The 12,916-nt window shown below is 39.2% G+C and overlaps 3 protein-coding genes across 3 annotated transcripts; all 3 read right to left on the bottom strand.

Moving 5' to 3' along the window:
- Positions 1 to 1,100: 1,100 nt before the first annotated feature.
- Cbr-asb-2 lies at positions 1,101 to 2,635 on the bottom strand (the record flags this gene model as incomplete). Its single annotated transcript, XM_002644499.1, has 5 exons — positions 1,101 to 1,190; positions 1,351 to 1,667; positions 2,008 to 2,242; positions 2,290 to 2,480; positions 2,551 to 2,635. 5 exons carry the CDS (start codon positions 2,633 to 2,635, stop codon positions 1,101 to 1,103), a joined length of 918 nt encoding a protein of 305 aa, XP_002644545.1.
- A 2,114-nt stretch (positions 2,636 to 4,749) lies between these two features.
- Positions 4,750 to 6,822, bottom strand: Cbr-nmur-3 (the record flags this gene model as incomplete). Its single annotated transcript, XM_045239607.1, has 8 exons — positions 4,750 to 4,892; positions 4,941 to 5,063; positions 5,110 to 5,313; positions 5,360 to 5,534; positions 5,581 to 5,961; positions 6,227 to 6,326; positions 6,486 to 6,607; positions 6,655 to 6,822. The coding sequence occupies 8 exons, from the start codon at positions 6,820 to 6,822 to the stop codon at positions 4,750 to 4,752; spliced, it is 1,416 nt and encodes a 471-aa protein (XP_045095424.1).
- A 2,100-nt stretch (positions 6,823 to 8,922) lies between these two features.
- Positions 8,923 to 11,091, bottom strand: CBG14470 (the record flags this gene model as incomplete). Its single annotated transcript, XM_045239606.1, has 10 exons — positions 8,923 to 9,036; positions 9,081 to 9,174; positions 9,220 to 9,506; positions 9,551 to 9,867; positions 9,915 to 10,043; positions 10,090 to 10,208; positions 10,257 to 10,316; positions 10,367 to 10,569; positions 10,619 to 10,871; positions 10,943 to 11,091. 10 exons carry the CDS (start codon positions 11,089 to 11,091, stop codon positions 8,923 to 8,925), a joined length of 1,725 nt encoding a protein of 574 aa, XP_045095423.1.
- Positions 11,092 to 12,916: the final 1,825 nt, after the last annotated feature.

Raw genomic sequence — 12,916 nt, 5'->3', positions numbered from 1 at the left:
TCCCACATTTTTATCATATTTGTATCATTGTTTTCCCTGTGGTAGTCAAAACGTAGTCATATAATTTTCTCATAATGCGCGGTTCCTTTTTTCTAGCTTCATGGTTTACTTTTTTAGACTTCTATCCTCTTTTTGATAATTCATCTCTCTTTTCTCCCTGATACAAAACTCCTGAATACAAATCTCGCATTGGTAGTTATTGCTTCTCAAAATGCTTGTTGTCTTCTTACTGTTGGTAGATTCTCCTTTCCTATACTGGTTGAAATTCTTTTAATATGTAATCAAAATCACTTGTGATGATTGTTTACCTGGTATTCACATGCATTTTTCTCACGCCATTTGCTTTACAAAATCTTTAATAATTATTTGAATGAATTCTGAAATTTTAGTTGTCTTTAGCAAAAGCCTAGAGACTAAAATTTGAATTTGGGTTCAGGAATGTTGACAGGCCAATTGTGGGCCGGCATGGGCCGGCTAATAACTTGCTTCGTAATTAATTGTGAGCAAAACATCTGATAAAGCTCGGAGAGATCCACTACCTTCAATGAGAATCGACAAAATTCAAAAGTAGTATTATCGTCCGAGCTGACGATTTTCGCCCGGCCCGGCTATCAATTCCTGGCACGCATCCGGTTACTGAATCAAATATTGACCGATTTTTATTGGATATTCCGGAGCTTGCAGAGTTCTATCATCTAGTATGTGGTTTTGCCTTTTTTCCAGCTAGCAGCGTGTCTGCCCAAACTCTGCTTGTCGAGAAGTATTTTCTAAAACTGTGTCTGCTGATAGCAAAGTCAGGTACCTGAAAACCATCCTAAAACAATCCCGCAGTAACTAACAAGAAGGTTTAGAGAGAAAACTCAAAAGTAAGGAAAAAAGTCGTTAAACATGCACTGAACTCTCCGACAAATCTCGGTTTCTTTATTTTATTTTTATCTCTATACCAAACACGATCGAACAACAGGTGAAAAAAAAAACTCGACGTTTATCCGAGAAGACAACAGCTAAAAATGAGAGAGAGTGAGAGGTGGTGAGGAATTGAAATTTAAAAAGTTTTTTGTTATCGGTACAAAGAAGCCTTGGATATTCCATCTCGTAATTTAAAGTTGCACATTCAATCCCTTGAGCTGTTGAATGGCGTTTTGCAGATACTGGTCCTTGAATGATCGGTCGTTGATTTGCTTATCCACCTGGAATTGGTTTGTAAAATTTTAGACTTGAAATTCTCACAGATTTAGTTAGCAGCGGCACTGCTTTATCTTCAAGCTAGATGAACTATTCAAGTTGAAAGTGTCCCCAGTAGTTAGAGCAAAACTTTATAAGTTTGCTACGAATTGCAAAATAACTCACACTGTCATTGATGAGCTTGAGGAGTTGCTCCTTCTCGAAACGAGCCTTGGTCTCCTCGGTCTCCTTCAAGTAGTCGACACGGCGTTTGAGTTCAGTGGCGACGGTCTGGACGTTCTTTCTGTAGGTGGCCTCAAGTTGAAGAGCCATGGACTCCTTGAGGGCGGTTGGGAGAGCGTCCTTGATGGAGTTCAAAGACTCGGTTTGGGCGGCCGAGGTCTTTTTGAACTCGACGACGTCCTTGAGATCTTCCTGGATGAGTCCCTTGAAGTAGTTGACACGGTCTTGGTATCCCTGGTAGAGTCCTTGGTCGATCTTGTCTGAAAGTCAAATGATTTAGTTAAGGTCGCCTTATGTGGTAATGGATGATAGGTCATAAGCCGGCTGTTGCCGGCAAATACTGGCCGGAGTTTGCTTATGATTTAAGTCTGGAAAGATCGCTTTAGCTCTCAACGTTCGACCAAAACCTGACTACATCTATGATTGCCAAAATATGACCAAAACCTGAGTCCACCTGGTCGAAATTTACCCAAAAGCCAAACATCTCTCTACTCATGACAGAAGTTACAAGCCGACAACTGAGAGGTGTCTTTCTAGTAAAAATAAGCAGAGACCAGCAAAGGATGCCTGTGAGTCTCCAACCAAATCTGTTTCACTTACATCCAGCGGTTCTGGAGACCAAGAGGTAGAAGATTATCCATCCGACAGTCATGTGTCCTTGCTCCTCGAACACCCACAACTCCTTGTTGACGAGGAAAGCGAAAAGTCCTCCGAAGAACAAGTATGGTCCGGAGACTCCGGTGACCTTGTTGAAGGCGGTGAACCACGAGTCTGGCATCATAAGAAGACGAGACTTTGGTGGGTACATTGGTCTGGCTGGGTATGGGTAGTTGACCTGAAACAAAATTTGAGGTAGTTCAATTCTGAGAGTCTAGAACTTACCAAATCACGGTCTGGGTGCTCCTTGAAGTCCTTTGGGATGGCTGGGAGTGGCTCTGGTGCAGACCATTCCTTGTTGCAGTCCTCGAACATGGACTTTGGTGCGTGAGCCTCTCCCTTGAGTGGGACTCCTTGGAAGCGAAGAGCCAACTTTTGGAAGAAGTTTGGGGCATCGTCGGTGGCAGTGGCGGCCTCTGCAAGAACGCTTTGATTTTTCCGCATGATGGTTTTATCGATTTTCGCTCATCGCCGGTAAAAACTTACGTGGAGCGGCAGCGTGTGCAAATCTGGCTGGGATAATGATGACACGGGCGTTCTGCCCGATTGGAAGGATGCGGCTCAACGACATGGTGGTACCCTGAAAGAAATTTTGAATTTTAGCGTGGTTGCAGAATTTTAAAAGAGGCAAAACGAGGTGAACAAACTATTTTTTCCTTTAGGCGGCAGTAAAACACGGAAAAACTTCTATAATCTTCATGAAAAGTTAAAATATAGCTCTTTTTCTATTTTTTTAACAACAAAATTTGACGAAAGAAGCTGAAAAATTAGCTGTAAAAGATAGAAAATGCCACAGTAGAATTTACGCAGTACGCAGTCCGCCCGTCCATCTCTCCCTCACTCGGCTGTTTTCGTGGTAAGACCCGCGGAGTATCGTTGCGAAAACGAGACGCAGACAACACAAGGAACAGAAATTGATCGGCGAGAGCGCAATAAATGCAGATTTCCAGCGATTTGTGCTTGAAACAATCGTTTGAACAATACTTTTGCAGAAAATCTTGTTTAGAAAAATTTAAGAATACTGTTGGCTAGCGTGGAATACTTCAATCTGCAGAAATTACAAGAATTGGATAACTCGAAGAAGGATAAACAGTTCATTGGATTTTATTTAAGAATTCCCGCCTGTAATGATTGCGTAAATGATCAACAGTAGTTAATGCGAGTGGAGAAACATATCTAGATTGATTGACAATAAAAATTTGGTCGAAAAAATGTGAAAATATTCGTTTTTCCAATAAATTTCATTCGTTTCTCCAATAAAATGAGTTTCCGTTTGAATAAAAACGAGCGGGTTGATAGCAAAAACTGGTTTTCAGACACCAGACGTATTTTAGAAAATTTACGGATATTTCAGACGCTCCCTGACATTGCTCCACAGAAGACTATATTCGACGACGCCGAAAAGCTTGGTTTAGTGGATAAGAGCTATTCTCTCACACAATCACCGTTTTTCGCCTATGAATTGGACCCTGATTGAAATAGACAAACAAAAATTCAAGAAAGTTCCAAATGATATTTTTCTATAAGGTTTAAGAAACAGATATTGGTAAAAAGGGACCTTATACACACTTTTCTCGACTATTTTTCAGCCAGCTTCCCCTGTTGCTCGATTGTGAAATGCAGCTCTCATAGACTCAGAAGTTACGGCTCTTATAGACTCAGAAGTCTTTTACAATTGTCTCTGAAACTCGAAGGAAACTTCCGCTAAAATTTCAGCAGAAAAATTGAGTTGCCGATACAAAATATTAGGTTGGTAAAAAAGTAATGCGCGTTTGGTACTAACTACTTCAAATTACAGCTGGTGTAGTTCTTCAAGAGAGACATCGAAACTTTGATCATGCGGTGGCAGTAAATGGTCGAAAATTATGGAGAAAAGTCCTCTGATTGATATCCTCTTGTTTTAGTTTTGTGTGAGGTTAAAAGAAATCAAAAACGCTCATTACTTTCTTACCAACCTAATAGTGTTGGAACACCTCTGAAATCGTTTTTTTTTCGTTGCAAAAAGAAAAGTACCCGTGTCAAACCAAGTGTCCAGCTTAAAGTTTGATCAGATTTTATGTCTCATATTCTCCATAGAGTTACGCAGCTGAAGCTGTTTATTTCAATCTAGTAAATCTAATTTAAGTATCAAAAAGCCGCGGAGTCTTCTGTTCAGCCACACAGTGAATATCAGTGGACACATCGTAGAGTCTTCGGCTCAGGTACACGGTTAATTTTGGTGGACAAATCGTGATGTACCTGAAATCGGCTGATGTATCAAATCCGAATCCGATAAACAGCCCAAAGAGTAGCAGACTTAGAATATTAGGGGTTTTTGAAATAAAACCTTGCTGAAAAGTCATGGAAAAATAATTAATATCCAGCTTAAATCATTTATCTCATTTCAGAAAGCCTAATTCAAAGGTCGAAAACCTATAGGGTCTTCGTCAGTGGCTTAATCGTTGAGGGCCCAAAAAGAAGACGTCTTCTGAACCGAAATTACTGTAAACGTGCCATATGCATTGAAAACTTGTGCTTTAAGTGAAAATTTTTATTTTGGACAGATAAAGATTGAAAATAAGTCATACGGAATGTCAGAAAATATAAATAAACATTAAAAAACAGCATCGAGTATAATTGGCAAGCGAAGAGTTCGGAAGATAAATTCTTTTGATTCAATGAAAGAAGCCTTTGGAGACAATGTGTTCAGAGGCGAGCTAAATTGATGTAGCTGCGAGCTCTGTGTGTCCAGACGTCCTTGATGAGCTTCTTGAAACCGTTGCGAAAGCGAACCGACATTAAATTGTAAAAGATTGGGTTCAATGAAGCGGAAATGTACTGGAGAATCCCTGAAATCATTAATCGTGATCATAAGTTTAACGTTATAGCAAAAATACCGGCGATTGGGTACAACAGACGACAGAAATCGGATCTCGAGCAATCATCTCTTTTGTACTTGACGATAAAGCGTTGTGCGTGATAAGGAAGGTAGCAAACAAAAAAGACTCCAGTGACCGTGACTGAAAAAATTAATGATGCGTTATTGCAGAGCCAATGAAGTTATACCTAGCATTTTGATGACCATTTTCTGTGCCTGTTGACTTTTCGGTGGTTGAGAGCTCTTTGTATGAATTGTCAATGGATAACTCTGACTACTGGAGTTGTTGTTGTTGGAATTAGGAGGAAACGGGAAGGCGTTGCCACTCTCACTTCGAGCATTACCGACTGGAGTATGGACCACGGTGGAGTTGGACATTTCATTAAGAGTCACTACAAACTACCGAAAGATAGATCGGTTTCTAAGATAGTTACTGACCGAGAATCCGAAAATAGCAGTAGATGATGAAGAATAGCGGAAGAACAAACGTGATTGCCATGGCTGATTCGAATGGATACCGGAAAAGACTGTCTGGGGAAGTCAGCAAGTCACATCGTCCTACATAGTTCATTTCACGATTAAAACCACAGAAATCAGGCCAAACGCGCTTGAACTGTAACATTTTTTCAAAGTTTCAAATGATTTTCCATAGCTTTTACCATTGATCCAATGAAAATCGAGGGGAGCAGTGCAACAAACCAAATCAATAGAATAAATCGTTTCACCCGTTTTTCGTCAAATATTGTTCTATGTGAAAATGGATAACAGATTGCTGTGAACCTTTCTGCCGTCAGCAGAACAATTGTGAGAATTGAAGCAAATGTGAAAAGAGATATCAATGTGCCTGGAAAAAGTTTGTAACTGAAAGTACATTGGAAATACTTCTTACTGGTAAAAGAGCAGTATCCAAACAGCTCAGGAGGCTGACCATCATTCCAGATGTTGACCAAGTCGAATGTTACGCCAACGATAATAAGACAGAAGTCACTGGTGGCCAGATTGGCCAGAAAATAGTTGGTATGTGAGTGAAGGGCTTTGGTCTGAAAATAGAAAAAAGCAATTGGGATCTACCGTGAAAATTCTAATAGAAGTCAATCGCTAACCGTCAACTTCGAGCTGATTTATCTCGGTTGCAGTGGAAGATGTCAAAAAGTAGTCAACTGGCAAAACTTTTACCATAATAACAACAGTATTTTACAGGTTGATTACTTGGTGATATTTGCCACAATTTTCGAGATAACTTGATTTGAAGTCAACAGTTGGGGGGACGTTCCACTATAGTATTCGCGGTATATGAGATGTTACCTTCGAAATGACAATTACAGTGAGAAGATTACCAATCAAGCCCACCAAGCCAACAAACAGGAAGATACCAGTTAAAATTGGTTTGAGATATGTTGGGTCTCTGGAAATGAAGAACTTTTGAAAATTGGAAAAAGTTATTAGAGGTTGAATGACCGAAAAAAAATGAATATTTGTCTTTGACGAAACACACAAATTTTCAAAAATCGAATACTGATCTTAAATATCTGGACAAAACTACTGTACTAGGTCTGTAACTCACGATGAATACTGAGATACTGAGCGATTTCGCTGATAACCGGGATGATCCAACGCTCCGCGAAGTGTTAGTTGAGCCAGCATCTGAACATCCGCATGGTAGCAAAATTGTTGAAGATCCGATGTCTGAACATTTTTCATTGATTCTATGTTTCATTTTCCCCAGTCCATACCCGTATTGAAGAGTTCGAACCATTGAAAAACAACTTTCGAATTCTGTCAAGCACCAGTTCCGCTTGATAGTTATGATCATTTGTCATTGCTTCAATAAAAGTTGATACATTATAGGGATAAATACAAGAGTTGAACTCTTTGAGATAGTCATTAAACGAATAGGACATTTTCACTCGATCGAATTCAGATGGAGTAGACAAAAACATATCAAATAGAGAAGGGTCTATTCCAGACTACGGAAAGGGGGCGGAGGGTGGAAAAGTTATGAGAGCCTAGACATAATAAGATAGGAAAGGAAAGTAGGCAAGATCTCAGAATAATAATTTTTACATACATCCATATTCGAATATGTCACAAAAAAAAGAACATCAGACAGATAATTCAATGAGGAGGTGGGAAAATGAAGATCAACAAATAATGTAATAAAGTTATAGGTCATTCTGAATCCTTCTAAGATGAATGAACATGTCTTGCTTCTTTGTTAAAATTTTTTTTGGAATTTAAACGGAATAAAGGGTAACTGAGACTGTTAGAAACTGAAATAGAATACTCTGACGAGTGCACGTTTGATTCTAAAAGTATTCAAATGGCGTGTGCAAGCAAAGAAGACACAGATGCTAATTTGAATTTAACAGAACCTCTGCAAGGAACAAAAAAATGAACAAAAAAGAAAGCAAATGCTCTTTGGGGCTGAGCTTAAAAGATCGGAGTCAACAAATGGAGGTCATAATACCGCGCCGCACAAAATGGATCTGATTTCAATATGTCGGGCCATCGAAAACAGAAGTGGCTGGTCAAGCCTTCCTATATTAGGCCAAACAACGGCACCACCAAAAAAGGACCTCTTTGGGTACACTCGGCAGAGGATGAGAAATGAATTTGGTTAAGAGGTTCGGAATGAAACCATCACAAGATTCAATTTTAAGAGCCCTCTTCTCGTTTCTTTGACGTTGTTGTAAGACTGAAAATCTAATTTTTGGGACTTTTTTGGTTTCTTTATTCTGTGTTCTTTGAAAAGGAAAGAGAAAAACAACGTCATGAGATACCGTAGTAAAGGGAAATTGAGTCAGACGCCTTATTATATGAGCAATAGTTCAAAGCGGCAACTTGCAATTATTTGTCTATGTATGTTTTCTAAGGACAGGATTAATTAGCAGAAATAATTGAACCAGGCTGCATTCAATCCGAGATTATGGTAGATTTTTGAAATTTTCGAAATGATTTCCTGGTTCAGTCCTAAAAGTACAGGTATTTCTAAAATGTTCAGAAAATAGGAAGTTAACTCAAGGAAATGGAAATGAACGAAAAAGTCACATAAAACTCAATAACAAATACATTTAAAATTCTGTTAGGTATAAGCGCATAACATGTTTTTCACTCTCTTAGGAACTATTTTCATGGAAAAAGAGCTAATTCAAATGTGAGCTGAGTTCAAGATGGTTGAAGAAAAGTTTAAAATGAGATTGAGAAGAAACGGCCAATCTGATTCAGAAATAAACATAAACCAGATGTGAATTGGCCAAAGTTTGGTATGGAAAAGGACTGCAACGGGAAGGGATCTGTTTAAAATTGACATGTGGAGTTGAACGATCAACACACAACTAATTCTAGGTTTGGAAAAATAAACCAAGAAAGCTTTGCGGCTTCTATTAATACAGAAATCTCCTACGATCTTTTTTTAAGGCTGACGGGATACTATTCAGCAAGAATATTCTTGTTGAAATTGGTTGCCGAAGCAGGATTGTGTCGGAACACCTCCGAACTCGAATTTTTGTCAAAGAAGAAAGGTATCCGAAGTGTGAAAAATCGGGAAAACAATTTCATTGACTAAAAATGGAACTCCAAATTGGAAAAACCTCAAGTTTGAAAAGAATTCAGAACATATCAGCAAAAAATAAGTGGTTTTGCAACATCTGCGATACCAAAACGAAAGTCTAACAAGAGAGTAGTACAAAAACTATAACACCAGCTAATTATACCAGATGGAGCTAATCAGCCAAGCTCGAAATTGTTGGATAAAAATCAAACAGATAAGTCACAGTTGTCACTAGACACTGAGAAAGAAAAACGTGATGAAATAAAAAGTCACATTAAAAGCAATGTTGCCAATGAGAGAAAAAAAAATCTGGGTTCAATGGGGGGATGGGACAGTAGGAAGAAGATACATGTGGACAGACACTCTCAGAATTCGTTACATATTTGTTTACGTACAGCTCATGCGACACATTTGAAAAAACGTGTTTGCATTGTCGGTGTACTTTTCCATCTTAAATTTTTTTTCCAGTTGCCATGAGAAGATGAGGTTTTTTTGAGTTAAAGTGTTTCGGGATGATGAAGAAGATCAGTTGATAGTTGGCTTGTTTAGCATTTTCAAACACTTTCTGAAAACAAATTTCGTGGGAGACGACTGAAATCCTGTTAATACCTGAACTTCTTGCTCACGAATGCTCCGGACAGTTGGTTTCGATACGCTCATTCCGTTTCCAGCCATACTGCGAACAAGTTCTTCTGGAACTCCTCTGAAAAAGTATTCAAATGAAAATAATTGTCTAGGCTAAACATACGGCATCTCGCGGCATTCAACATAGCATATTTCCCATTTTTGAAGAGACTTTGGTTCGAAAAAGTTGCCAGCTCTTCGGAAGTCGGTGGGAACTTTGGCGCTCGGATCGTTGAGGGAGGCAACCTTTTTGTCGGCAAAAGTAATCTTTGGCTTGGCTAAAACGATTCCGTTGACCGTCTCTGGTTGACCAACTCCAATGAATCCGAGCACATTACTTGATGCAATCCCGACGGCTTTAACCACATCCTCAGTTGCTGCCTTCCTGATGTTTGGCTCGGCAGCAGACATCTGTATAGCTATAAATCAGTATTGTACAATACGAGGCAACTTACCCGAATGAGCTCAGATTGTTCGTTGTTGACCATACGTTCATTGGTGACCTTCTGTGATGGGCAAAGCACAAGCAGCTCCACAGGCAAGACCATCAATCTTCCACCCTTTGGTTTGGCAAGAGCCGTCATCAGTGAAGGGTACTTCAATTGAATGTTATACTTTTCTCGGAAATGATCAGCAACCGAAATCGAACTTTCCTCACGCTCGAAGAAGCTGTTTGTAGCGCTATTTGAGAAACCATGCAACTTGACGACCAAGTTGTCCTCAAAGTCGCTGACGGTCTCGCTCCTTGAGTAGTTTAAGTAGAATTCGCAGCCTGAAAAGCTCATACTCATTTGTTTTTAATTTTCATGGAAAACGCACCCTTCAGAGCGCGAGTTACGTAGAGTCCATCCTTAGAAGTCGCGGATAGTCTCTCATCAAGACCCCCCAAGTATTGAGAAATCAGCTCCGGAAGTGGGATGTTATCCGGGTGGAACAATGTCACTTTGACTAAAAAATCAACGTCATAACTTGGAATTCAGAAATTATCACTTACGTTCAGTTGCCATGTAGAGGCTCGCGTTTTTGTCTTTTCCTTCAAGATACTTGATCCCTTTTGCGGCTCCTAGCGCAGTGTATAATCCTCCTTCAGGGAAATAAAGATCTTTGAAGAAGCTGAAACACCATTAATATTTCAACTGTCTTTGGCTCTCATCAACTAACCCAATAGCAGAAGTGTCGAGAAGGTAGTGGACGCAACCATTTATTGTTATAACATTGGAGCTGTAATATGTTTTTTAGTTGACAAATTTCTTTTTCAAATGTCTACTCACTTGGCGTAGGCTGGTCCCGAGATGAAGATGCTCAAGGCTTCTGGGAACGTCTTGTCGGCCAATGCAGGACATGCGTTTGCAATCCTCTTCATGTCGTTGCTAGTAGCCTGGTAGGTCTCCGCAACTGCTGCGAGTTTGAACTCAGCTCGAACGAAGTTTCTTGCAGATGAGACCTTCTTTTGGATAGTGATATCAATTTCCTTCTGAAAAATACATAATTAATGGATAGTTTAATGATTTTTCTTAAACTACCTTGGATTGAGCTTTTGAAGGCTGTACAAAGAGGCTTGGCGATCGTAGTATGTAGTCCCGACAGTTCGAAGCTCTGGACAAAGCTGAAGGGCCTCCGTGAAAGCTCGTTGGCAGAAACGTCTGGCTCTGTCCTGTTTTGCTCCAGTTTCTTGGAAATTGGAGAACTCGATGGTGGCTTCTTTGTCGTCGGCTGTCGAGAAGACGTATAAGATTTTCACCGAATAGTTGTAAACAGGGGTGTTGGGTTCCACATCTGAAATTCAGGAACATGTTAGTTAAAATTCTGGTAGAAAAAGTCTTCAACCTAATACTTCGAAAAAAAACTTACTGAGTTTTCTCAAGTTGGTGTGGAGAGTCACTGGAGTTCCTTCCGGATTACGGTCCACTTTTGGAGCAAGTGGAACGAGCCCGAGCTTTTTCTTAGGCTCATCGTTGACGTTGCAGTCTTGAAAATTCTTTGTGAGATCTTCCATGATGAGATCCTGAAAAATGATTTTTTTTTTTGGTGGGAAGAAAGAAGAAAAACTGGAAATAAGAAATGGAATCAATGTAGGAAACTCGAAAAAGCAGATATAAACTGTTGGAATCTATAAAGAGGGAGAAGAAAAAAATTGTGATGTATTCCAATTACGGTTTAAACCTCGCGAAGGTTTTTTTTTCCAAAATATGAATTCATCTAGAACATTTGGCAAGCTTTGATAAACAATGTAAATGCCACGACGCTACGCCATGTCTACTATACTTGCACACGCCCCAAATAATTTTTGAAAAAACTATGTTTGTACCTCTAGTTTTAATAAATCGGATGTTATCGGTGCTGGGTTTTCAGACGCTTACAGTAATATTTACATAAAAGAAAGAATCACAGAGTAAGAAACTAGGTGTGTTAAGTCTCTTTCGCATAAGTGTTTGCTGGAAAAGAAACAACTGGGGATGGAAAGCCAGATCAGAATCAATAGTTCAAATAGTATGGTTGAAGGTCTTTCTTGAAAACCAAAAAGGAGTACCTCGTGAGAAAGAAAGAGGTGGCAGGTAGTTGGATCCAATAGGGAGATTAGAGTATAATTCTTGCAAAAATTAAATAGCATGAAACGTACTCGACAAGGGTAGGGAAGAATATGAAAATTGGTCATTGATTTTTTTTCAGCATTCAGCTAATTTGAGAAATGATGAATAGTCACACCTATACTTGAACTATGAGCTCATTATTTTGTTTTCCATGAGAGACATCAAATTTTTCATCTGACAAATCATATCCTAATATCTAAAATATGTTATCAGTCGACAAAAGTTGGATATCTCTCATAGCAAAAGAGATATATATGCTCAAAATGCACGCATGAGGTGGTTAGAGCAAATACGGTACTTCCTAAACACGTTAGAAAACTTGGTTGTTGGGTGGCTACGAAGTTGAGTGAATTGAATAAGTGATCTTATTTTTATCGAGAGCACAGAATGGTAATACAATTTTCAAAATGGTACTCGCCTGGTCAGATAAGATAATGAGAAGTTTGGAAAGAAAAAGAAATCACAACTTTACAAAAGACGGCGGACACTCGAACTATGGAAAATATAAATGTGTATTTAAAAGAAAAAGGAATGAAACCGAAAGAGACCAATAACTCTGATAACAACAAGGTCAAGCCTTATATTCACTCAACATTGCTCATCCCTAACTGTCTGGTAACAACCAGGTCAAGCCTTCACTCAACATTGCTCACCCTAATTGTCTGGTAACAACTAGGACAAGTATTCACTCAACATTGCTCATCCCTAACTGTCTGATAACAACTAGGTCAGGTCTTCACTCAACATTGCTCATCCCTAACTGTCTGCTAACAACTAGGTCAGGTCTTCACTCAACATTGCTCATCCCTAACTGTCTGATAACAACTAGGTCAGGTCTTCACTCAACATTGCTCATCCCTAACTGTCTGCTAACAACTAGGACAAGTATTCACTCAACATTGCTCATCCCTAACTGTCTCCTACATCTAAAAAACGTGGATTAAGATCAAAGTTTTCTCCAAAAAACAGAGAGCGTGACATGTTAGAAAGAAAATGGGAAATTTTTACAATAACAATTTTCAGTTGCATTCAACAGTGAACAAATTTCATGCCAGGTGCAAATGCCTTGGGGTGATTTTGACACCATCGGAGGATGACGAAAGAGTTGGAATTTGTATTCTGATGAATCTAAAAATGATCTCGAGCATCTATCTCAACTAACGAAAAGTGCCTAATTTTTCGTCAGACTATTTTCAATAGATCCATTCAAAAAGAAACAAATAAAATCGA

Source organism: Caenorhabditis briggsae, assembly GCF_000004555.2.
Source record: "Caenorhabditis briggsae complete genome, chrX, whole genome shotgun sequence".
NCBI classification, from domain to species: domain Eukaryota; kingdom Metazoa; phylum Nematoda; class Chromadorea; order Rhabditida; family Rhabditidae; genus Caenorhabditis; species Caenorhabditis briggsae.
This window is presented reverse-complemented; position numbering and strand designations above follow the sequence as displayed.